This window comes from Pleurodeles waltl, chromosome 6 (assembly GCF_031143425.1).
Source record: "Pleurodeles waltl isolate 20211129_DDA chromosome 6, aPleWal1.hap1.20221129, whole genome shotgun sequence".
Lineage (NCBI taxonomy): Eukaryota > Metazoa > Chordata > Amphibia > Caudata > Salamandridae > Pleurodeles > Pleurodeles waltl.
In genome coordinates, this window is record NC_090445.1 from 833,153,549 (window position 1) to 833,179,512 (window position 25,964).

General features: G+C 40.9%; 1 protein-coding gene across 1 annotated transcript in view; it reads left to right on the plus strand.

The window, feature by feature from the left end:
- Positions 1-25,964, plus strand: part of TWNK (twinkle mtDNA helicase) — a 54,339-nt gene that overhangs the window by 8,645 nt on the left and 19,730 nt on the right. Inside the window, exons 3-4 of the mRNA XM_069239520.1 lie at positions 16,462-16,702; positions 24,152-24,259. Of these exons, the coding sequence (XP_069095621.1) occupies positions 16,462-16,702; positions 24,152-24,259 (349 nt within the window). The remainder of the gene's footprint in view (positions 1-16,461; positions 16,703-24,151; positions 24,260-25,964) is intronic.

The following is a 25,964-nucleotide window of genomic DNA, read 5'->3' on the forward strand; positions in this document are numbered from 1 at the left end:
GACCGCCTCCCAGTCAATGCTAACGCCCCTCTATCATTGGTTGATGTGGTTTGTTAACCTCCGCCGCAGTTGCTGGGGGGCCCTCTGCTGGTGCACCGCTGTTACCTATACCCGTCCGCTCCAGCACACCCCGTATGGCATGGTTTTCACCCCCATGTTCATCTACCCCACCCTCTCACACATCAGTTGGACTCCCCTCATTGGAACCTCCTGCCATCGTCCCTTTCTTGCTGTTTGACACCCTTTAGGGTGCGTTTCCCATCTGTCCCTTTCACGCCTTAAAAAGTTTTAGCATCATCTCAGAGAACTTGCTCAAGTCACCAGTGTCTGGGGTTAGTGTACTTTTTGTTAGAAGGTTCTTCCTTGTCGCCTTTTGGCAGAACTGGCACAGGTGCCCGCACGAGGGAAGTTCCTGTCTTGTTTTCAGCACTATCCCCTGTCCCTGCCCTCATCTCTTCTTGTGCCTTTTTAGTATTCTTTGCTTTTGATGCACCACTACCACTCCCGCCGGTGACCTACTTTTTAGTCTCAAAGTGCTCCTCTTGTTGCAATAAGTACGTATGACCAGTTGATAAAATTCCCATCCGTAACTCCTCCTTGTTCTTTGACTGCCCACTTCCATGGGGGGTGGGTGCCCGCATATGGGCCATGGCCATCTCCCAACCATTGGCTTTAGCTGTTGCTGCAAAAGAGGCCCCAAACTGCTCTGATTCCCTGTCTATCCAGATGATTTACCTCCAGGAACATTCACGCTAGCTCCCGCCTCCTCCTCCGTGGCCAAATCAATTTCAGTGCTGCAGGGTACTCCCTCCTTTCCCATCCTTCCTCTGTAGTGGTCTGGCTTGGGCCCCCTTTCCCAGCTTGAGTCCTTTGTCCCTTACCCGTTATGCCTCCTCTGTTCACTTTCTACGCCAGTGATGACTGACACAGCCGAACTACTGTCACACCCTTTGCTGAGGGGAACACTGCAAGGGACTGCCTCTTTTTTTATATCCTCACACAATGCAGCAGCAGCACCTCTGTCCTCTGAAAAATCCCCAGGAGAAAGAGGACCCTGTGCCAGGCACCTGCGGTTAAATACCTTCCACCCCTCCAGCCACATTCCTATGGCTAAATTTCCTACCAGCCTGGACCCATTGTCCCTCTCCCTGACCAGTTAATTCCTTGCCTGCCTTATCTCCCCTTCTTGTTCCCCGGCCAGTCTAGGTTCTGCTCCCCGGGGGTGGCTTCCACTAAGGCCCATGGTCCAGCCATATCCCACACCCATTTGCGTGGGTGGGCCGAACCAAGGGGCAGATCCTCCCCCCACTACCCCCTATGGGCAGTAAAGCTCTCAGTATCTTTTGTAATCTCAGAACACCAGAGGTCAAGGCGGTTGGTGAAACCGGAGGAGGTGAATTCTGCATGGAGCACAAGAAGTGTGATAGGCACCAGTCGGAGCACAGACGTGGCCAGCTTAGAAGCTGGTACGGTTTAAGCCAGGGCCTGCCTGTATTCTTCCCAATTACTCCTCACTTCTCTGCCTTACCCTACCACTGCTTTGGTTGAGGAGGTTTCTCAGCATTCTAGCCCCCTCCACCCTCACTGCCAACGTGCATTACCCGTCTGCAGCCTACCTGCCTACTTACTGCTTATAACTTAAGAACTCTTGTATAGGGCCTTGAGTGCTTCTGTTTAACCAGCATGGAGGGGGCCCAGTAGGAGTAAAGAGGGCCAAGTAGGTCCCGACTACACTCACTGTGAGCAGTTACTGGCAAAATTAAGGGCAGGTCACCAAAAGGAGAGGACCCATCAGGCAGCCATCAGGCACTTGAAACACTCCTTCAACAGTGTTTCTACTGCTGTGCCGCTGTCTCTGCGCCTGGACTGTGCTACATTGCGCTGTTCTTGTGCCATGCTGTGCTCATGCATTCTTACTTCCCTACGCTGCAACATATATTAGTTATCGCGTTGCTCTCAATGTCTAACACTAAGAGGCCATTACATGCATCACGAAACCAGAGCCCCAGAGACCAACAGAAACCAGGTCCACTTTTGACAAAATTGGATGTTGTCTCACAGGATTTTCATTATATGGTGTAGAAACGCAATATTAAAAAAAAGTGCTAAACATGGGGAAATTAATCCTACACTATTGTGTAGCCTAAGCAGAAAAGCCCTCACTTAGGAACAACAAACTGCACACTTCTGGAGGTGGGTTCTGCAAGGATAAGACAATTTAAAGGTGGCCACAATGTCTAATAAACCTTTCTTCTTAAAAACCAACAAGCAGGACCCCAGTAATTCATCCCTAATAACCCAGAGTGCTAAAATCCAAAGGACATCCAACCTAAAAGAAGAAGTTAATACTCCCCACCGAGAGGGCACCCCAACCTTTGCACAGCGCAACCACCAGGTGTATAGTGACAACAACATCATTGAACTCACCAACTCAACTCCAGTGGTTCATCAACCCTGCACGATCGAGACAGTAGCACAAGTTTAGCAGACCAGTAAGAAGGAGGAAGTGGCAGTTACAGGAGAGGGGTCTATGCTTAACAGAACACCCTCACCCACTTTGCACAGTTCATAAATCTACCCAGGATACATCAACCAAAACAATACTCATGTCCCTTAACTCAGCCCTTGCAGCAGCGAATGTGCTAACCTCCCATAAACTGAAACTTCAGATAGATCTGATGCAATCAATGGCAACCTCTATAACCAACTTGGACACAAAAATCAATGGTAGAATCAAAACTGAGCACCCACTATTATCTCAGTGAGATAAAGAACTGTGCATGTGCACCCATAGTGGACAAACTTGGCACTTTACCATAACTATTGACACTCCTGGTGAACAATTTTGAGAAAACAACTTCTCAACAACAATGTCAGCCGGATAAATTAAGTGGCAGGGAATATGCTGACTTCATCAAACCGTGTAAAGACTTCAATGGACCCTCTGAAACAGAAGATCACAGGCCCCAAGGACCAACAACCCAAACTACTGTCAGGAATAGTTTCAGGCATGATGAAGTGTGCAGACAGCCAGTCAAGCAATCCTGTGCCTTAAATCACACCATCAACAGGCAAACTGTTAGGAAGAAGACAGAAATAAAAAATCTGAGCAGGCTGACTGACAGCTTTACAGCTAGGCAATCGGGCACCTCTGACAAATCAGAACATCTCAACATTTTCTGAGTATTCCGAGAGGTGCAACCATTGCAGCCACAGAGTGACATATCAATAAAGGATATCCCCACTAAAGAGGCTGAAATTCTGGGTGTTTCCAATGAATTAAACCAGCCCAAACCTTTCCCAACATCTCACAAGTTAGAGAATTCACAACTGCAGAGTGACTCACCAGTCAGTAAAAGCCACCACAACTATGGATTCGGAGACTAATGAAAAATCATCGTACAGTTCACCAAAGATTAACACAGGCCAAAGAGGAGCTGGCACAACTTTCGTTCCCAGAAAAGACTTCTAATGACTTGCAGGATGCAAATAATCAGCATAAACAGTCTGTCCAGATGGTCTACTACCCTGACTATGTAACAGAAATCCAACCACCACACTAGGGGACTGTCTCTCTCCCCCCCATCAGTACTTTCAATCACATAAGGAAAGGGCCCTTTTGGACTTCAGATGCTCAAATGCCATCAACCAAACTCATTTTTATTCCCTTGCACACATCAAGAGGCAGAAATGATCTACTGTATAGAGCAACCATTCTACACCTAATGCAACACATCCCTTTTTTAACCTATATCCAAATGGTGAACATCGCCAGGATATAATTGCCTTCTTCTCCTAGCACAGAATCAACAAATGTAATGTGGAGGGCAGGGCCTTGTGGCAAAAGTTTGCAGTGAAAAGAATTGCATTTGCACAGTAGGGTATTGAATTAAGTACAGTAGAGCCTGAGAAATATCCAACATTTTAAACAATAGAAGAGAAATGCTAAGCTGCCAACCACCAGCATCTTAAAGCTAATGGACGGTGCATCAAACAGATCCTGTACAAGAATGTCCATTTGTGTGTTAACCTTAACGGTAATCAAGAAGGCAAACGCACTATCTCAATCCAGCAGTCACCTAAAAAAAAAAAAAAAAAGATTGGGGTTGGATTGCGGCTATACTCTTCCTGGCATGGCCTACAAGAATAAAGGCAGTGCCTGGCTACATAAGAGTGAGCTCCCCATAATATCCTTGAATGTTGCAGGCCTAAAGGACAGTCTCAAAAAACAAGAAGCTCTCACATTGATTAAAAAACAGGTATGTTGTTTGCCTCCTGGAAACGTGGGCAGTGACACCATTCCAGATTGCGGGATATTACGAGATCCATCAAACAGCCACCAAAGCAAACCACTTTGGCAGACCTTCTGGAGGTCTTTCAATCTGTGTTGTAACAAGCTTAAAGGTCGAAACATCAGTACTCCATATAGGAAGCGTCATGTTTCAAGCAGTAGTAATCAGTGGATGTCACTTTGGCAGCCTCACCAGACCAATACTACGTATCAATGTTTATTTAAATTGCCATAGGTTTGCCCAGACAGCTCCAGGAGAAGGCTTTTGTGCAGCACTCTGAGACCTCTTCTGCAGATTTTCCACCCATGGAGTAATATTAACAGGAGTCCTTAACGTGACTAGTCTAGCTAGACAATCAGTTGACACAGCGCAATGCATTCACTCAGTAGGAAAATGAATCACAGCTTAAAAACGTACGACTTCATTACAACTCTGTTGGTCAAAAGAAGGGTTGCCCCCCTCCCCATCCCTCACATACATTTAGGTATATCTCGACATTGGACACTTTTGTGAGCAAGGCCATACTGAAGACTCTGAGGACCTTTATGGTCATAGCACACTCTGAAAGTGATCACCTTCCATTGAAAATGCAGCTAAAACTCAAACACCTTAGAGCTGGCTGGCTTAAGTCACCGGGGACCTTAACAGGGGACAAAACACAATGTGCCAATAAGGAGATTAAAATGGGATAAACTTTCTTCTGCTTGATTTCACAAATGTAAGTAATCCTGTTGCCAACAACCCTCCCACAGAGAGCACCTAACACCCAAACAGCTTCAACTAAAATGGGATATATTAACTGATACACTCCACCGTGTCTTGAGGGAAAGGGCACCTCAGCCGAGCACTAATTAAAACGTGGTACACAAGTGACAAAAAAAGGTATGTTGGCTTTAAGTATAGCAGTCAGAAAACATAAGAAGGACAAAACTAATAGAGCCTCAGAACAGCTTTTAAGAAGCACAAAAAAGACTCACCGTTTTCTATTGTGTTCAGCGAAGTTAAAGTACGTACAGTCCCGAAATGGCCATGTGTTTACACTCTGCTTGTTTGTAACAACCAGGCCACAGTTTGGCAATTCATCAACACCTTAAATAACAAAAACCACAGCAGATGGAACAGTGTCCCAATGGAAAAATAGTTTAAACACGTCCTGGGGTTCTACACCAATACAGGCACACATGCCTGTCCGGGTATTATGAAGATGAAACTGGAAGGATCATCAAAGCTCACATCCACAAAGACTTCAAATCAATACGAGAATAGGTGGGCACCAGGCCCGATTTGGTTACCCGACTCCCTTTTCAAAGCTGGCATAAAGTTCTGGGAAGATGTTCTCACACCTTTATACCAGGTTGTTCTTAAACTCCCAGGTGCCACAGTTCTGGAGAGGCTCTATCCTACACCCAGTCTACAAAAAGGACAATAACGGTGTTCCAGTAAACTAACACCTGGGTACGCCATCATCAGCCAGGGCCACGAAGGCCTGTCAGTTCGGGCTGGACTATTCCTAATGGTCCTTTGCCAAGACTTATTTGCATATTCTGGGTCCAAACTGAGGTGGCACAGTGGGCGAAAAATGGACTGGAGTGCAGCCTGAACGATTGCCAGAGCTGATATTAAGTCAAGCATTCCTTCACCTTGTTGTAGTTGTGCCTCTTTTTCATTATCATATCGAGAGCACCTTCAAATATTTGAGTTCAGCATGTCTACTTTACCAAAACTCTTTTGTATGAGTTAATAGACTAAACATTTGCTCCATGTATTATGAGAATCATGCCTCTTAGTTCGCTAATAACACCATCATCAGAGTGGGGCAGTTTCTCAATTTATGTTCAAAAACTCTCATTTTTAATAGATGTATTATGAAAGCATAACGTGGTAGCTCACTGCCATTTACTGACAGTTAATTTTCCATTGAAATGGCAACAAACTTTTCAGATGACAAGTAGTTTTACTGATATAACTAAGGCCTGGAAAAATCTGCTCGCCCACTCGCTATGGCAAGTCATATTTTATCAGGTCAATATATATAGCTTGTAAATGAACTCTGCAGCTATTTGAAATATACACTAGTAGTTAGAAAAGTACCTTTTTTGTAATTCTGAAGTGTGATTCAAACAGATTTTAAAAGGATTAGAACAAATCGGAACATCTTTCTTGGTGATGAGCAAATGATAAATATTTGATAGAGCCCTCATTTTCATACATAATTGTGCGTGCGCTGTATGGTTGAACTAGGCCTCGAAAAATCATAAAAATGTTACTAGACCTGAAGGTCAAGTAACTTGAATGATATACTTGACCTAACTGTAATCTACTTGACTCGTAAATGGGGCTCAAATTGTGTGATCCTGGGCAAATAGTTTATTCTACATAGTCACCTTTTTGTTCATTCTCACATATGAGTGCACCTTCAAATCTGTGAGTTCAGCATTTCTGCTCTACAAAAAAACTATTTTGCTTGATTAAATGAACCAAACATTTGCTTCATGTATAATCAATTTAGCCCATATATATGCTACCCATAGTTCATGACTTGCCTTTCAGTTTACCAATAGCATTGCCATCAGGGCAGGAGTGTTTCTCAGGTAATGGTTAAACACTCTCTTTTAATAAATATATTACTAAAACATAATGTGGTAGCACACTGTCATTTAAAGTCAGTCAGTGTCCAAGAAATGTCCAAAAAACTTATCAGTACTTTGCAGCTTTACTGATAAAACTATATAGTGTATTATCAATAATCTGTGAAAATCGGGTTTCAGAAAACATATTTATCATTTGCACATCACCATGTAAAGTCTTCTGATTTGTTTTCATTCTATCATTTTTTTCATCACACAGAAGTAAAAAATGGGGTTTCATAACTATTGACATGTTTAGACATGTTTATACATTTTACTTAGTTATTTAAATGTTGCGTGTTAGGAAAAAACTGACAGCCTTTCATTCCACACATTTTTTACAGCAGGTCAGACAGTTCCCCTTACAAAATTCTGGCACTCTGCAGTCAAAAGGAAAAAAGACAAACAGACTTTTGACCTCTGTCTCTGAACATCGAGCAAACATGACAAGAACAAGATTGAAATGCATCTTTAATGCTCCTTCACTTTCTGCCTGAACAGAACACCTGTTCTTTGTCAACTCGCCAGAGTAGATCCTAAAAATGTCTCGAACTGATAAAATATGACTTGCCACGGCGAGTAGATTTTTAGAGGCCTGAATACTTTTGCTTTTAGCCAGTGTTTTGTATAGTGGCAAGAGCTTGGCAGCTACCTCAACATTAAAGTTTTACAAAATCTAACCAAAACAAGCATTGGCAAACCGCAAAAGGCTGACGGCCTGTGACAGGTCTATTGGCTTTGCTTGTCCTTGTGTTTGGATTATGGATGAGTAAATAAACATTCAGCACCACTTACTTTGTTGCAATCTCCTTTTCAAACTAGTGACTTATGGTTAGACAATCATCAATGCAGTTGGTATTTTTTCTGTGAAACTATAAGGAGACTAATAGCAGAAAGAACTAATCCACTTTATGAAAGCTTAAACCTACTGTCTTGTTTCCCCGTCGGTTTCCTTAATCCTGTATCTATTATGACAAGCTTGCGTTCATTAACCGCTATCTGTACACCGTACCAAGTGAAACTGAACGTGGGGTCTGAGTCAAAATCCTAGTATTACTATCCTGTCTTATTGGAAAGCATAAATATGAAACTATTCCATTTCACTAATTATTTCATTTCACCATCAGTACATTCAGTAGCGCTCTCCTTACTTTCAGGCAGTCGTACTATTGAATAGTTCTTCAGTGACATGCAAACAGTATCCTGATGCACTCATTCCTATCAGTTTAGCGTCCTTGTTTCACCCCCCTGAGTAGCTTGCAGAAATAATCCGCTCTACTAATTTTCATATTTGGCAATCACATTTGCCTAGGTATCATTTTATGGGATTTTGTAGATTGAAATTATGTTGAGCCTGAGTACAAAAAACATTATATATCAGGCCCTAAATATTTTCTGCTTCTGCTCCACACAGCATCTATCGCTGGCAAAATTTCCATCTTGGTTGACTACCTGCCCAATAGACATTGCTTAAGTTAGCCTCATGTTTCTTGGACAACATATTGCAAGTGTTGACCTTTCTATTCTACAGCCTTCAAAGGCCCATGTTATTTAACAAGATGGAATCACGTGTTCTATAGATATCTGTTTCCATATGGTTTGTGGTCTCCACCGTCTCTGAAGCATGATTAGTATATGCTGTTTTTCAGAATTAAACATGTTAGAAACAGTGGTATTCAGCGCTGACCATTTAGACACTTATTTATTTTAATAGTACAGAGCGCATTTACGCCCCAAAGGGTATCTTGGCACTGAGAAAGCGTTAAGAGCTTGTTCGCTAAGTGCAAGGAAAAAGTAGCTAGGATTAACAGAACAGGCGAGATTTTAAAGTTTCCTGAAATGTAGGTGTTTAGAGAGTTGGCCAAGATGGTAAAGAATGCAGTCACCCATCTTAGAATTCTAGTCTCTGCACAGGTGAACATGGGAAGACAACCAAAAATTGTAACTAGGTATGTTCTCTAACAACATAATTTCCTGGCACCATGGCAAGGCAGCATAAGAGCCACTTCTACGCACCTAGATCTTTTGGCCAAATTGTTTTTTTCAAGTTTTTTGCAGGGACCCATCTGTGGCTGCCACTAGATCTTTTTATTTCTCATTGGATAATGGTAGTGATTAAGACTGTCAGAAGTCTAGGAAGACATTTATCCATTCGCAAGTCAGCCAGGACATTGTTGCACTGAATGTAGTAAGAGATTGATTCCAATCATTTCGCTCTGATATGACCCACCAGTAACACTGCCTCCTTTTTTACACTAATCTTCAGGAGCGGGGGAGTCTCAGAGGTTCCTCATCCCCACCCATCCTTTTCAGTCTTTATATGTAAAACAATGCTCTTTTGAATGTATACAGATGATGCCAAGATCAACCACTCTCACAACCAGTCTTTCGCATATGCAGTGGTGAAAGTCTGCTAGTTTCTTTAAATTGAACCCACCATCATGCACATCTTTCTTACTAATTCAGATTCACCTTTGCAGTCTTATTTCCTTCCTATGTGGATGGGGTCCAAATTCATCCAGGGAAATGCTGTAAAGATCCTTGGAAATATCATTGAATAATATTCATCTCTTGTTTCCCAGGTATTGAATGTTGCCTCTGTCGGTTTCTGTCATCTAAGTGTTGAGATGTAGTCTACCTTTTCTTGACCCTTAATTTCATATCATGCTTGTAAATGCTATAGTCCTTCAAGCTGACAAAATCAAAAGCATTATGAACTAAAATAAATATAACTTTATTGGTATAGCTATATTTTATGGTTTTATGCACAGTCATCAATGGGTGACTACCACCCTAATTGGCTGATTGGAGGCATTTCTTAAAGTGATTTCTTGAACAAACATTTGTACATGTTGACAAGTATATTTTGCCTCAATTACATTGGATAATAGTAGTGAGATAGGCATGTATTTCCTGAGGGTAGAACATCAGACATGTATTACTAAGGAAAGAGGTTGTGGTTTCCTATGACTAAAATAACCCATGTTTGTTTATTCAGACAAATGACAGGACATGTGTGTTATCTGTTTTCTAAATGATAGTAACCTCTGCACTTGACCTACACCCAACTAAATATGTATGTTTATATTCACAACATATTGAACAGACAGTGTACCCCGAAAACATATATGTGTTTGTGGATCTTCGAAGGAAGGTGACATGGGTGCATGTTAATTGAAAGTCAAAATGAACATGCTCAAGAACAAACTGCAGAGGAAAACATTGCATTCCCAAACATTTTGCCTTTCTCATCCTATTTTTCTGATCCTCTTTTTGTTAGCTTTAGGATTCTGTGCACTTTACCACTGCTGATCAGTTCTAAAGTGCGTGTGCTCTCGCCCCTAGAACTTGTTATAATTGGCTTATACCTGTTTGGCTTATTTAATTTACTTGTAAGTCCCTTGTAAAGTAGTATACCATACACCCACAGCTGTAAATTAAATGCTTCTAGTGGGCCTGCAGCAGCCTTAGAAGTAGCCTTTCAAATTTGTCTCAGGCCTGCCACAGCAGTGCCTGCCTGCACAGTTTACTGGCACATTGACTTAGCAAATCAAACTACTTGCCAGGGCCTAAACTCCCTTTCTACTACACCTAAATCACCCCTAAGGTAGGCCATAGCTAGCCCTATGGGCATGGTGTGTGTATGTAATAGGTAGGACATATATTTTTTATGTGTCACGTGTCCTAGAGGTGACAAACAGCTTATTTCATTTTTCACTGCTATGAGTGATGCTCGTCTCATAGCTTTACATTGGTAATTCCCTTATATATGTCTTTGGTAATTTCTGATCTGTAAGGAGTAACGTGGGCATGTTTGTTATGTTTGGAATGGTAGTGAGAAATCCTGCTTACTGGTGTAGATGGATTTTACAGTTCTATTTTGGAAATTCCACTTTTAGAAAGTGGGCATTTCTCTGTTCTTACAACTCTGGTGCTTTGCAGCCTGACTCCAATCCAACTCTAGGACAGAGTGACAGCTCCACTTTTGTCCATACTTTCCAGACAGCCATCCATCCATCACAGGGCTCGTTGCTATGGCGAGTCATATTTGATCAGATCGAGTTATTTTTAGGACTTACTCACACTTTCTGGCCAGTTGACAACAACGGAAAGATGCCTTTACATCTTGTTCTTATGTCACATTTGTTCTGTGTTCACAGACAGAGGTCAAAAGTCAGTTTGTCTTACAATTTATTTACCTTCTGACTGCAGAGTTCCAGAATTTTGTAAAGTGAACTGTCTGACCTGCTGCTTAGAGTGTGAGATAAAAGCCTACATAGAGGGTGTCAGGTTTTCCTAACAAACAACATTTACGTTATGAAGTAAACTGTACAAACATTTCAAAATATAGATCAGTTGTTGTGAAAGGCCATTTTTTGTGTTTTTGTGTGATGAAAAAAATATTTTAATAGGAAGAAAAACAATCATAATACTTTTAAGTGTTGATGTGCAAATGATATGTTTTCAGAAACCCAATTTTTACAGATTGGTAATACACTATATAGATTTATTAGTAAATCTGCAAGATAGTGGAAAGGTTTTGGGACATTTCTTGGAAAATTTACTGTGTGTAGATGACAGTATGCTACCACATCAGTGTTTAGTAATATATATATTTTTAAAAGTGAGTGTTTAAACAGACTGAGAAACACTCCTGCCCTGATGGCAATGCTGTTAGTAAACTAAAGGTAAGTCATGTGTCCCCTATATGTGGGCTAGATTCTTGTGATTCATGCAGCAAACTTTAGTCTGCCTAATCAAATGAAAGAGGGTTTTTTTGTATTGCAGAAATGCTGAGCTCACGTATTTTGAGGGTGCAATTATATGTGTGAATGAAGAAAAAGGCAACTCTGTAAACTATCTTCCTAGGATCATACAATTTGAGATCTGGGTCAAGTACATTATAGTTAGGTCAACAGGGATGTGGAATTTATTAAAATATCTACTTGTCCATGGGAAAGATTGCTTTTGAAATCTACTTGTCCTGTAAAAAAATCTATTTGTCCCTTTGGTGCCATGTAGTGAAGCAACAAGTTATGGCAGCAACCTCATTATGTAAGAGCTCTCAATATAGCCTCTCTCGTTATGCCAGTTCTTCTACTATAGTAGGGCTTGAATACTTGCAATTCCAATCCCTACAATGGCAATTTCCTTATTTTGCCATCTGTATACTGGGGCTGGAGGAAGCAGTAAGCAATAAATGTATTGGAGTCTGCAAACCTACTAACTTGCATGTTTTAAGGATTTTCACCAGCTCTTCTCTAATCTTTTCACATAATGAGAAAGGTTGGAAATGTACTCCTGACAATGGCAGAAGAAGAAGTTCTATCAGGGTTGGGAAAAAGTGGTTGGAGGGAAAGTGAACTTGTAAACATTCAATATATCTTCACATGAGCAAATCTACACATGCATATTTACTCGTTCTAAAATACAGTTCACAAATATTTCCTAGAAGTACAATTTCCTGGTCTACGTCTGTAAGTTCTTGAGATTTCATGACAGCCACTAATTCAAAGACATATACCATGGGTATACTTTTATGACTTTCTTTAAGAATTTAGGGCCATATGTACAAACACATTTTCCCATAGACACAGAATGGGTAAAACCCTTTGCTACATCTGGCCCTTGGTCCCTAATTAGGTCTGGCGTTAACAAAGACATTTTGTTTCTATTAAACTTCTATTTCACTCTCTATCGCCTGACTTTAATGTGAGTGATCGCATTCTGCTCTTCCACAAGGACCATAGTGGCACACAAAGTAGTTTTGTTCAGTGCCAGGACCTACTATGGCAATTGGTGGCATAAAACAGGAGGGGACTTCCCTGCAAAGAACATGGAGGCCCCCCCCCCCCCCGACTCACTCGGGGCATATGCTGTGCTGTGAGGGCTGCGGGGACTTTGTTACACAACTGGTGGCAAAGTGTGCTTTTTGGGACCAAAAACCTTTTTTCTTATTGCCGGTGTTTGTTACAATGGTGAGGGCCTGGCAGCTCCCACAACAATAAAGTAGTACAAAAACCATGTCAAAACAAGACACTCTTTTACGAAACCACAAGACTCTAAAAAAAATGTTGGAGCGGTTGGCTTTGTGAGTGCTTGTTTATTTCTATGCTTCCCATAATCTTGTTGAAAATGGCTACACTGATTTTCAATTAGAAATATTTTTTGGAAATACTAGCGTGCATCAATACACTTTACTAAATGACACTTCAAAGAAATAGCACCTAAAATTTCATAGTGAAAGTTTTTTTTTTTTTGCTACCTGCATTTTTTCCTGAACATTTTATTTTGAAAGCAAAGAATCATCACTCTTGCTTAAAAGCTTCTATAAACATTTGCATCTAATCAGAGGGCATTCTGGGAGCATTATGCTTAGCCTCATATTTTTCAAAACGTATGTGGTCTTTTTTTTAATAGAACCACTGTCTGTAGTGCAGTGTGACCTTAAAATGTTTTTTAGGTCACCCTAATAATGAAGGCTTTTCATTAATGAACCATAAATACAAGTTCGAACAGCATTAACATATGGAGACTCAAATCACCTCAACTGCAGACAGTTACCTTCTCTGTAAACTGGCAGCCAAAGTGTTTGTGCAGCAGGGGGTTGGGCCTACTTGACCCAAGGACAAAATAAACATGAAAACTTGTTGCCTTTGACCCCCAAACAATATGTCCCATGCGTCGGGCAATAGAAATTCCACATCTCTGGTCAAGTAGATCATTCAAGTTACTCGACCTGCAGATCTAGTAACATTTTTATGATTTTTTAGGCCTGCTTCAGGGAGGGTTAGGTGTGACACGGTTACATCTGCATTCATCTACATACTGATGGTCTTCCTGGGCTAGGAGAGAGGGAGCCGGGACACACTTTACAAGTGCTGCTCTCACACAAAGGGCTCATCTACCCCCTACTGATGCCTGGAGCCAGAGTAAGGGAGAAGGGCAAATTCTTGGATCAGATCTGGCTGGAACCTTCTCCCACCTTCTAGAAGCTGGGCACCTGGAGTGTAAGTACAGGGGCTATTGCCTCATGATTTTAGAGCCCCTTTTTCAACTAGGCCTGAACCTCTGCCAGAAGGGCTGCTGGACTGCACAAGGGACTCATCTGGCCTACTTTTGTGCTTATTGCTCTGCTGCCAGCCTGCTCCCTGACTGTCCAAGTTAAGGCACTATTGCCAGGAGGAACCTCCACCACCTTAGTTGAGCTGGCCTGCCTGCCTCTTTTGTGCCCATGCTTGAGTGCCTCCCAAGGAGCCCAGCACAGGCAGAGCTCAACCAGTGCATGGGGGAGCGCTGCATAATTTTGAATGCACTGAGATAGCTTTACTTTTTATCTCTTTACAAATTGCCCTGAGTGTGTCAGGAGCACTCTTGTTTCCTCCAGTGCACAGAAAGAATTTTCCCCACGTTGGGGCAGTACATATGGAGCACCTGTGATTCCACTTAGTGTGCGAAACAGCTGATCCCTTATGAGGAGGGTGCAGGGCCCCATGGACTGCATGATTGCCCAGCCTCCAAACACATAATAGGCACCCACGGATCCTCCCGGCCTATGTTCCTGTCTAAGGTCCTCATGTGGTGACAGTACTTTGTTTTCCCCTTCCTTCCCCCCCCCCAAACCCTCTGACACATACCCCAGTGAGGAACGCAGGTTCTGTGTTTGTGGCATTACATGGGAGAGCCTATGGCGGAAGCCACCACCATCAAGAACTAGCCACTTACAGAGAGATACACACCTTACTGTATTCACTGTAGTATGCGTGCAGGTGTTCTGGTAATCTGCAGTGGTGTGCACAGGAAGGGTGGTTTTGATGACAAGTGCAACCTAGAAATCTTGCTTTTATTGCCCTCACTGTGACGTGGTGACAGTTGCCTAGTTGGCAAAGTAATTATTGGTTCATTACATTTGTTTGGTCTATGTTTTATATGCGATACAATTTATTTTATATAAAACTGTTTATATAAAAATGTATGGAGTCTCTTTTATGATGTATTTATTGTGTCACTGGTGTGGGTGTGTGGGGATAAGCCTGACTAATCTGTGCCAAGCCACTGTGGGTGAGCACAGGTTATTTTTGATGTGCAACATACTCACCCTGACTAGGGTGGCATTTTCTGCCTGGCTGAGGTGCATGCCCTAGCCAACAAGAAACCCCGTTTCTAACAATTTACTAAATCACTGTTGCATGTTTCGGGCATAAGGCTTTAATGAATGTGGGCAGTCCTAAGACCTTTATTAGGGCACTGTTCCAGTGCAGAGGTTTTCTGTTGTCTTCAGTAGTGTCCGTGCATACTGCCGATTGTAGTTTCCATGTGATCTCTTCAACAAAATGTCAGTGCATAATATACAATTACTTTTTATGGGCGAGCGCAAAGCGCTCCGTCCCATTCTGTAATATCTCTTTGGGATTCAAACCACTCCCATGTAACGTCAGTCACTTACATTGGTTCGTGGGCTTGCCTTTTAAAATCCGCTTGCTTTCATTGGTGAAAGGCATGCATACGTCAGGCCTTTTTGAGTGTTTAGCCCACCTACACAGCACCGGTAAACTACTAAAAACCTACGAGGCTCGATGTTTTCAGCATGGTGTCCGGACTACTTTACCTGTTTATTTTCCACCCAGCGCGATCACGCTGTTTTATTTTTTTCTTGACAACGCTAATAGCTCTAACTCGAGCTAATGCGAGACCCGTTGCATTGAAAATGCTTGTTCTTGCTTGTCTGTTTTAACTTTGACATTGGAAACAACTTTACAATTCTGTTACGCAGATCATATCTTACAAACATTCATATTGCTGTTCATATTTAATTTTTTAGTTTATCTATCTTTCATACAGGCATGTAGTTTTAGATTTTCAGACCATCTTTAAGAAAGATATTTAGATGCTTACCTTCATGTTCCATGCCAGCTGCAGAGTAAATTAAAAGTGATCCAATATCTTGCCAGCCCTGCACTTAGGCAGTGTGCTGAGTGTTGTTTCACCCTGGTGCATAGCCCACGTACTTGCAGGGAAAGTACCAGGCATGGGCGTATTATGCTAGCGTAATTGGCATAATTTTGTGTAACAAAATGTACATGAAATTACCCTGACAATACTGTTATGCCACATCACGTAATTTCAGGGGGAAATTTTAAAACAAGATGTATTGTTGGGATACTTTTTGAGAGCAAACCTTCAAATTAGACCGTGAGTGGCAGAGTTTTGAATTGAAGCAATTGGAAATCACCTCCAAAATTAAATTTTCTAGTTGAATTTTTACTCGAACAGCCCATTCTATTATTTTCTAAGCACAAGATGCCTTTTGTGTAATTACACATAATTGTATGGTAATTTCACATAATTGTGCCAACCATTCCTAGAAGATATCTTAAGATTTCTTATTTAAATGTATATTTGATCCCTGGTTTTATTAATTTGTGCAAAAATGATGTGTTTGCTAATTACTGGCAAGAATAGTTTTTACAGCCGACAAGGAATTAATGGAAATAATGTGCCAGTGCTACTTCATTTCTTGTATTTCTTTTTTCTTCAAACAGGTCCAACTGGCAGTGGAAAGACCACTTTCATCAGTGAGTATGCTCTTGATCTCTGTATCCAAGGGGTGAACACACTGTGGGGCAGCTTTGAGATCAACAATGTGCGTCTGGCCAAGATCATGCTCACCCAGTTTGCTTTACAGCGCCTGGAGGAACAGCTGGAGAAATATGATGAGTGGGCAGACAAGTTTGAAGACTTGTCTCTGTACTTCATGACGTTTCATGGCCAGCAGAACATCAAGTAAATATTATTTTTCTTGATTCACAACAAATACTTTTTTGATCTGCATGTCATTTATAACTTGCTGGGCGTTAGTATGACTGGAGTGTGTGTTTTTTACTTTTTAATTTTAATTTGTCTTTCGTATTTACCCCCTTTCTGTGCTCTCATAAAAGTCAGCCTTCAGAATTCCGATTAGATGAGCCCCCCGCAATAATTTTAGATGGAATTCTCAGCAGAAATGTTACAGTTCCATCTACCATGATGGTTATGTTCTAATGATGAAACACCTTCTTGTTCAGTTTTTAATTGTTCTTTCTACTTTATGTATAATCTGCAGTACATACTAAAGTGGCCCGCACTGGTCGTGTGCCCCTTTCTCGATGTTGTGATTCGAACGGAGCTGAACCAGAAGAAAGCCTGCTCTCTGTTTCTGTGTTGTGGTGCCAGTATCCACGTTGCCTCAGCTGACGGCCCACTCTTAGAATCAACAGATACTGGGCTGTCTGTTCTCTGCTAGCACCAGCGCCTGCATCACCTCCCTGTTATACCTCTCTTGACTCCCCTCTGGTGGGTCTGCCTCGCTGCCTTCCCTACCAGTGCCGGGATCGTGGCAGATGTACCTATGATGCAGCAGGGAAATGTAAATCATGAAATTTGCCGCAACAGAGCCAACAGAACATACATCTGAACTGTAAAATCAGAGTAGATAAAACCGTTTAGTGGCTAGCAAAACAGATCTGGTGAAGTGTTTGTGTTATTAGTACCACGTTTCCAAAGGGGCACTTTGCTTTAAAGTCTGTTGTAGATCACACTTCCAATGTGACTATTTAAAATAATTGGATGGTTTGTTAGTAAAAGGTTATTAAAAGGTACATTATATGTATCAAAAACATCAGTTTCAAATGAGGTAATTGAATACATGAATTTCAAAATGTCTTGAAGCTTATTTCAAACAGGATTATGGTATGGTGCTGTAAATGCTGGAATATTTTTAGCCACAGGTAAATAATACTACTGCCCCATTAGTAATAAATCTCATCAATATCTATGACTGGGAATCTCCTTTATAATTATTTCACTATACAAGAATGTTCCAAACACCGTGATGCACCTTTCGTCCTGAACAAAAACCATAAAGGACATTTGACACTGATTATGGCCTCCAAAAAATGTAATACTCCGATCGCATGTGAAGCTTAACAGCAAAATGCACCATACTGTACTCTGTGACTTATCAAGTGTTTGTGCTTATGGAAGCACGGAATGTGATTGGAAACGAAGACACGCAAGCCATCCTATGTGCTTATTTCATGGTACACCCTTCATTAGATTGACCATTGAGGCTGTCATGACATCTTTGATTTAAAGTCTGATTCCCTTGCAACTGGTCTAAAGCCACATGTCCCTTCTCATTTTCACCTCTGCTGCTGAAGGTGTTCGTAAAATAGCACGACAATCTCCTTACAAAATTATTTGTCTGCTGTTGCCGCTCACGTACAAGCTTAGGAAACACCCTCGAACAGTTATAATTTATGCACACAGTGTACGTTATTGAAATAATGTAATTAACTGACTGGCTCTCTGATCAGCGAAATGTGGTAGCTGCAGACCTGTAGACCTCTTTCACACTTTGAGAACTGTTTTGTCTTTTTCTCAGCAACGAAGCACCCTTTGGAAGGGTTGCACTTGATAAAAACTAAACGATTTTTCTAAAAATATCCTACAATGCTTGTTTTAGAATTAGATTATGTTTCTGCCACTATTGAGGTTCTACAAATGCATTTTGATTCGAATTAGTTTATTTTAGACTTTTGTATATATTTATCCCCTAATCTTCGTGAAAGCAGAATTTTACAGGTCCTCAAGTATTTATGGGTTTGGGAGGATTTAGGGAGCACACGTGCCTTTAGAGAATATTTACATTTTTCATATTTAGTTTTAGCTATAAGGTCAATAGAGTTGAACTGTTGCCATATTCAATTAGGTGTTGCGTGGGGAAGGAAGTATGTTGTGTGTTTGTGTGTGGGTGTATTTTTTCACTAAAAAAACTACGTTTAAAGTGACGTAATAGGTATGGGAAAAAAGTCTTTACATTACAAAAAACCAACAAAAATTCACTGAGAACAAGCAGTTGCAATGCAATAGTGTCTCGCATTTTTCCGAGTTACAGCTATTAGCAGTTGTAAACTCCCAACCGGATTTGTCTTGCCACATTGAATGGAAAAAAACAGCACGATCGCGCTGCTACTGTTTACTCGTAATTAAACCTATCGGCAAAAGTGCAGTTAACTATGTAACAGGTTCAATATTATGCAAAGCGCTCGACTTCTGCCAAGCAAGATCGCGCTGCGAACAAAAGATAAAAAGTAGTACACAAACCTGACGGGAAACAGCGAGCCTCGCATGTTTTTAGTACTTGGTCGCTGCACCTGAGGAGGGCTAACCACCGGAAAAGGCATGACATGTGCGTACCTTCCACTAATGAAAGCAAGCAGATTTTAACAGGCAAGCCCACGAACCAATGAAAGACACTGAGGTGACTTGTACTTGGCTCAAGCCCTTTTCTAACTCCTAAAGCGTCTAGCAAGCGAAACGTGTGCGCAAGCGACATAGGCTCATCCCTAAAAAACTATGTTAAAGCAACATTATATTTGGGTTACAAAGTCACACAAGAACTAATGTTGAAAAACCAAAATAAGCTAATATATATGTCTCCCATATTTGACTATGATATTTTGGTTGGTATGCTTGACACGAATGATCCTAAAATGAACTTACAAACTTCAAGGATAGTAATTTTTCATTTGTGTAATCAAAGCTAGCGATTGGTGATGGCCCTCTCTCTATAAGTAGCAAGAATAAGGCGTAGCATAAGTTTTAGTATGCTATGCTGCTGCACATAGATGGTCATAAACAAAGTTTAAATAACGTTTTAGTGTTTTGTTTTTATTTTGGAGCAATAGTTTTATTCATATTACCATGAAAAAACAAAACACTTAAACAGTACACCTGAACATAAGAGCAACTTCTATTCAGGTCATTGTAAGAAATCTTTAGCGTGGCCAAAGATAGCGCAATGATTGTACAAAAGAATAGTAGGAATAATTGTTTTGAAGACGTGAGGGGTAAGTTTCACTTTAGTCCACTTGATGCAGTACAAAGTAGCTTGAAAAATAAGTTGAAAAGAGAAAATGTAGCAATATTCCTCAGCACAGTAGCATAGGGACTGACATAGCAGGATGAGAGAGTAGTGCCAGTATATGTGCTCCAAAGTAGTTAATCAACCAGTGTATACTTGTCTGGAAATTAAGACCACTGTTGCTTCCAGTTTGTATACCACCCTTGGACCTGGGAAAATAAGCATAAGGCGATGGGGCAAGGATTGGATATATCGGAAGAATGCCAGTGGGCAGTGGAAGAAGGTGGTGTCGTGTAGGATGGTCACCTTGGCCAAGAGCCTAAAGACACAGTTGCTAGGAGCATTCAGTATCTGCCATATGCCGACCAGTGCTTTATCAGGTTTGGACACACCCAGAGCACATGAAGCAGACTGAAGTTTAAAATTTTGCTTTTCCAGGAGAGGTCATCATTTGTCAAATTTACATTGTATAGTTTGAGTGGAGTTCAATACCAATTTTGGAGGACTTTAAAGCAAGTGTATTTAACAGTGCTTACCTCAGTTGTCTATTGTGTGTTGAGCAAAGTTGTTCAGACCTATTCAAAACAGACAAGTGTCAGTTGTCATTTAAACTTCCACTTATTTGGAGCACAGTTCAGAGATGGGAGTGCTAGATATGCCTGACGCCACCTTCTTGCTTTTACACCAGTTCACTATATGTGAAACCAACGTGAACTCCAATAGGTAAAAGAATCATGTCCAATCCTTCTTCTAAGGCCAAGTGCAAGCTGCCAGTGTGTCAATCTTTGCAAGAGAAGCAATTGAAATTCTTAGTAGAACGTAACAAGGAGATTTTATGATTCTTCTCTAAACAGACTTCCGATCAGGGAAATTGCTTGGGATTATCATAAGGCTAGTTTGGGTCTGGTTATCAGACTTGTATCGTCCTCTGTCGATGCCCCTGACTGTATGTACCTATACATTTTGAGTAGTCCATGAGATAATCCAATGTCTAACGTGGGCTTAACAATCAGGGAGAGAGAGTCTTCTTTTTTTTTTTTTTTTTAGGGGATCTTATGGTATTATGCCCTATCGGTGCATTATAGAGGTCTTATAATTGGCTGATATGATAATCCCAAGGAATGTGTGAGCATTTAGGAACAGACCATGGGGCCTGTCAAGAAGCATGTACTGTGTTTGCGACAGCTATTGAGCTGTGTGATGAAGGATATTTCAGACAGTTGTAAACCTCACAAAGTGGTGTCTGCATGCTTAAATTGGGGTTTTTGCCTGCTCCCAAAAAGTTTTTAATGCTTGTCCATTCCAATTCGGATAGACGTGGCCTTGGGCAGCATCCCTAACACATAGTCATATTGCAGTGCCATTGCTGTCTTCACCACCTGTACACCGTCCAGAAGGATAACTGCAGTGCAAACCATGTGGCAGAATCATATTTGCAATGAGTTGATTTGAACTTGTTGGAGGTCATGTCCAGATATTTTAGCTTGGAAGATATCTATTTGAATCCAAGACCACTCACAGCTACTCTTGTAGTGCCCTTTGAAATCAGAAGGACCTCTTACTTGAAATGAATATTTAATACTTGTAAAAGGTGAAAAAGATGTTAATAAGTGAGGTTAAGATCTAGAGTCTCACAGAGTAAGGACATTATCTTCCGCATGTAGAATGACTTCTACCTGCCAGTGACAATAGGAGTAACGGCGATATACTTGTCATATGCCCCTGAAGATGGAAAATGTCAGAGAGGAATCAGTCGCCGCCTGTTTGTGTTGACAGTTCTACAAAAATATGATTTTACTTCAGTAATAAAGGTGAGACATAGGCTTGCTCTTGCCATGGTTCGAATGAGCTATTGTAGGAATATGGATATCACAGGTAATTCCTTTTAAATAAGTTGAGGACGCAAAGAAGAGAAGATTATGCGTAGTTTATTGACGGGTCCACGGCAGGCACAGGCACGTACACACAGGACGAAGACCTCAGTGCAAATGCCCGACCAGGGGCCCAGAGCTCGAGAACCTAAACAAAGTTCTACTTGCCTAACGATAAAAGAACTTAGGAATGGCAAAAGTAAACACAGTGTAACGTAACCTAGCAATAGTGAAAATAACACAAATAATAAAAATGTAACATTATTAAGCATGTACATATATACTACAGCTATCCCCATTTAGCCTGATCAAAAGTTTTTTTCAGTGTTGAGTGAAACCACCTCATTTCTCTTAAGATCATCATTTGTTTGCCATTGGAGAGGATCGTCAGATGCTACCCTAAATGTTCAGTCAAGTCCAATTCCCACATGTAATTTGTTTTTAGGACTTGGGATTACTTTCCTCTATCGTTTTCTAATAATTTTGACCAAATCTTTTCATCAGAGTGTATAAGCGAGATGGATCAGTAGCTAGCACACACTAATGAGGCTGTACCTTGCTTTGGAATTTGACTTATTATTGCTAAGAACCCACAGAAGCAGTATAGATCGTCAGTGATCGCACCAGTGTATGTTCTGTCAGGAGTCAGCATCCGGTACTCAACTATTCGTGATCCAACGGCTCAGGAATCGCCTACTTACAACAACAACCTCACAATATGAAAAGGAGCGCTTATAGTCGATATGTAAATCCTTTATATGAGTGATGAGCATTGAAATACTTATCACTTCACAAATCGATATTAATCCTCTGTACTACACCATTATCCACGAGGAACCATGTAGTAGTGTCAAAGTAGAATTTTATTGATTTTCTTTATATTGTCATCCAGCCCATCCAAAGTGTTTCGTCCAACAACGGACTTCATCAGGGCTGTAATTTAAAAAACATTCATAAAGTCCAAAATACTCACAAAATGACAAAAAACACATTTACTAATTTATACATTAAACTTGCCTATACACACTCTTCACATGCTACATGACCTCTCACAAAAACACACAACTTTGAGTAGAAACAATACAGTTTAGCACCCGTAGATATCTCCTTTCTACCCACTAGGCCTATTGCCCAATACTCCACCAGAAGTCCTATGGCATAGCATATCCAATAAATATAATGTTATCAAAAAAACATTCTGCAAAATACATTGCTTATCAAGATTGCCCCAGCACCCTCATTGGGTGCACCCACATATATATCGCCATCATACTCACTCAACTTAAACACCCATACATTTGTAATAAGTGTTGTTAAATAAAAAACTTACAAAACATAACTCGGATACCAAAACCACTTACTTGATATGTCCATATGCAATTGATGATGTACTTTTCATAACATTCCCCTTTAACAACCGAAATGATTTGAAAGTAATGTGTTATTCCCAAGTGGGTTCTAAATATATAAAGAGAGAAGCAGGCCTCGACTAGTCATGACATCATTCAATGTATTATCAAATCTATCACATATCATGGGATCTCAAACCCATCTTGGTTAAATATGATATACTATAACCTCCCCCTATACTAAAAGGCTGTCCTCAATGCAGTCCCTTAACCTCCTATCCATGTTCTCACAACTACAATAAACCTCAACCACAATGTTCAAATAATTTTTAGAGGTCTAGTCTCTCAGAAAAGGAACCTTCCACTCAACTAGTTATAAGAAGTGTTTTTAATGTTACTTTGTGGATAGACTTGGATAATATTCTGCTAATCCGCAAGGAAGGCATTTGTGAAGGCAATATAGGTTTCCACTGGTGGGTTATTGATGTTTATTTTATTGTGAATGCTCTCCACTTAAAATTGTGCAAATTCCCAAATCTGTTTCTTTGTATGTGTCACCCTAATCCTGGCAGAGTCAGTTTTGCTGTACTGGACACCTGGCGCATAAGCATACAAGCTACACTTAGCTCAAGTCTTCAGTAAGAGTGCAACACGTGAGGAGTTTCTCTGTTTCAAATGGATATAAGTGGGTTTTACCAATCTATGGGATGGAAACGCTTTGCCTGGAACGCTGCTTGTTTATGGTACTATATGGTGTGGCTTGTATGGGATATTACTGATTCATTTGTGTAAGACTCCTCCAGACAACAGCGAATTGAGTAGTCTGTTTAGCTTTGCGAGTAGATCATTGTTTGGTGTTACTGAGAACGTTCTCCCTCTTAAGTAGGGAAATCCCGGAGTTCTTTCCTTTGTTTTGCAAGATTTAATCTGCTCTACAAGATTGCAGATTCTTGGTGTCATCTTAAACATCTGAAAATCTGGTAACGCCTTCTTTTTCTTTGCTCATGTGGTTATATATATTCATGATCCTTATTTCTATTGCTTTCAGACATGGGCTGTTGGAATTTGCCGAGTGTGACTAAACAGAATTGTTTGTTTCCCATTGCAGGGCCGTGATGGACACGATGCACCATGCGGTCTACATGTACGACATCAGTCATGTGGTAATTGACAATCTGCAGTTCATGATGGGATATGAGCAGCTAAACACTGATAAGTAAGTATCCACAACAATGTAATAAACTCTACGCTCCTCTTTTAGGTGAGACTTATATTGTGAATTCACCTTTTGTGAATACCTTGCACTTGTAAATGAAGCCTTGTGTGTGTGTGGAAATTAAAGTGCAGATGGCTTTGTCAGTCAGTCCTGAAACTTGGGTTCCATTGTTAACAATCAAAACCTGGTTATACTACGACCTACCTTATCTAACCGTAACCGCTGATGCGAGTGTTCGTAGTGCACAGGTGGTTTCAAAACCTGTATTTCTCAGGGATGCTGTTGTACCAGTGAATATATTTTCAATAATTCTTCGATACTTATTATTTATGTGAACTCTAGATTTCATCCAAGCGTAGACCTGGATGTAGACTGGATTATTTCCCGCAATCTAATTAGTATCTAAGCGTTGCTTTTAGATAAGAAAAGCCCCAAACCACTCTGCTGATCTTCACCATTGCCCTTTCTTTAATTGGCCTCCACTTAATGAGTTAACACAACCTAAGCATTCTAATTGCAGTCGGGTTCCCTGTTAAGAGTAGTTAGTAGAAGCTGGCAGATAGCAGCTTCAGAAGCCCCCCGTTCTGCAGGCAGTAGGTACTGCATGGCATAGCAAAACGTGTGGCCTTTAAAAAGCACCACTCTTCGAACAACGTAATTAGATGTTTCAATTTTTCTGCAGGCGTATAAACGATATAGTCCGACAGATTTTCCTAATTGGAAAACTATTTTTTCCTGCAAACTGTATCAGAATTGAGATCTTAAATAACCATAACGATCTGGTTACTGTGTACTGTGGCCCAATAGCCGTATTGGCTTTCTGGTTAGATTTACAAACTACTTCGCCTTTGGTTCTCTATTTCCTTTTGCCTGTGTGTGTCTATCTGTAACTAACGTGAAATATTAAGTTTATCTCTTTCTCTTTCCATTTTCCATCTTCTTTTCATGACCAGCTAGGCTCACCCTTCTGGCAAGAGTGACAGACTACAAACAAAATAAATATATGTATTAAGGCTTCTAAAACTGTAATGTACCTTCATTAGCATGGAGGCATTCCACGTGAAGATGAGGTGATCTTGGTTCTCCTGTTGTATTATCGAATACAGAACAATCGCAGAGGGATGTATAATACCCTAACGATGTGCTAGAAAATGCTCTCCTTCACTTTAGACCTTTAGTAGAGATGCAAAAAGCCACCGTAGAAACATTCAAGCCCCCTCGATGGATCCTGCTCCACTAAAGTTGGGTTGAGGCTCCCCAGTGCGGATGAGGAAAGTGCGGAGTGACAACACACTGTACACTACAGGCAACTCTAGAGAGGCTGGAGGAGTAAGGGGATGGTGGTGCTGTATACTATGAGAGCATCATCTCCCATCGATGTAGAGTCGGTGGGGGTGGGGCTAAGAACGTGTTTGTCTAATGTATACTTGCTGCTTCTGCCCATGGGTATGTGACACAAAGCTGTACTCTGCCCATTTTTAGTCTAATGTTGCTGGCGTATTACCATGTGCAGTGACATTTGCAAAATAGTGGCCCTTCTGAGTGACAGCGGAGAAGTTTCAGTTGAGCTTTACAAGGCTATTATTGCGAGACTTTTAAGACAGCTGGTCATTTTCCGGAGTGAAACACAATCAATATTCTGTGGTTAATAATGATTGCAGTGCTTCAACACATTTTTAAATCTCCCTTTTGTATTTTACACGGC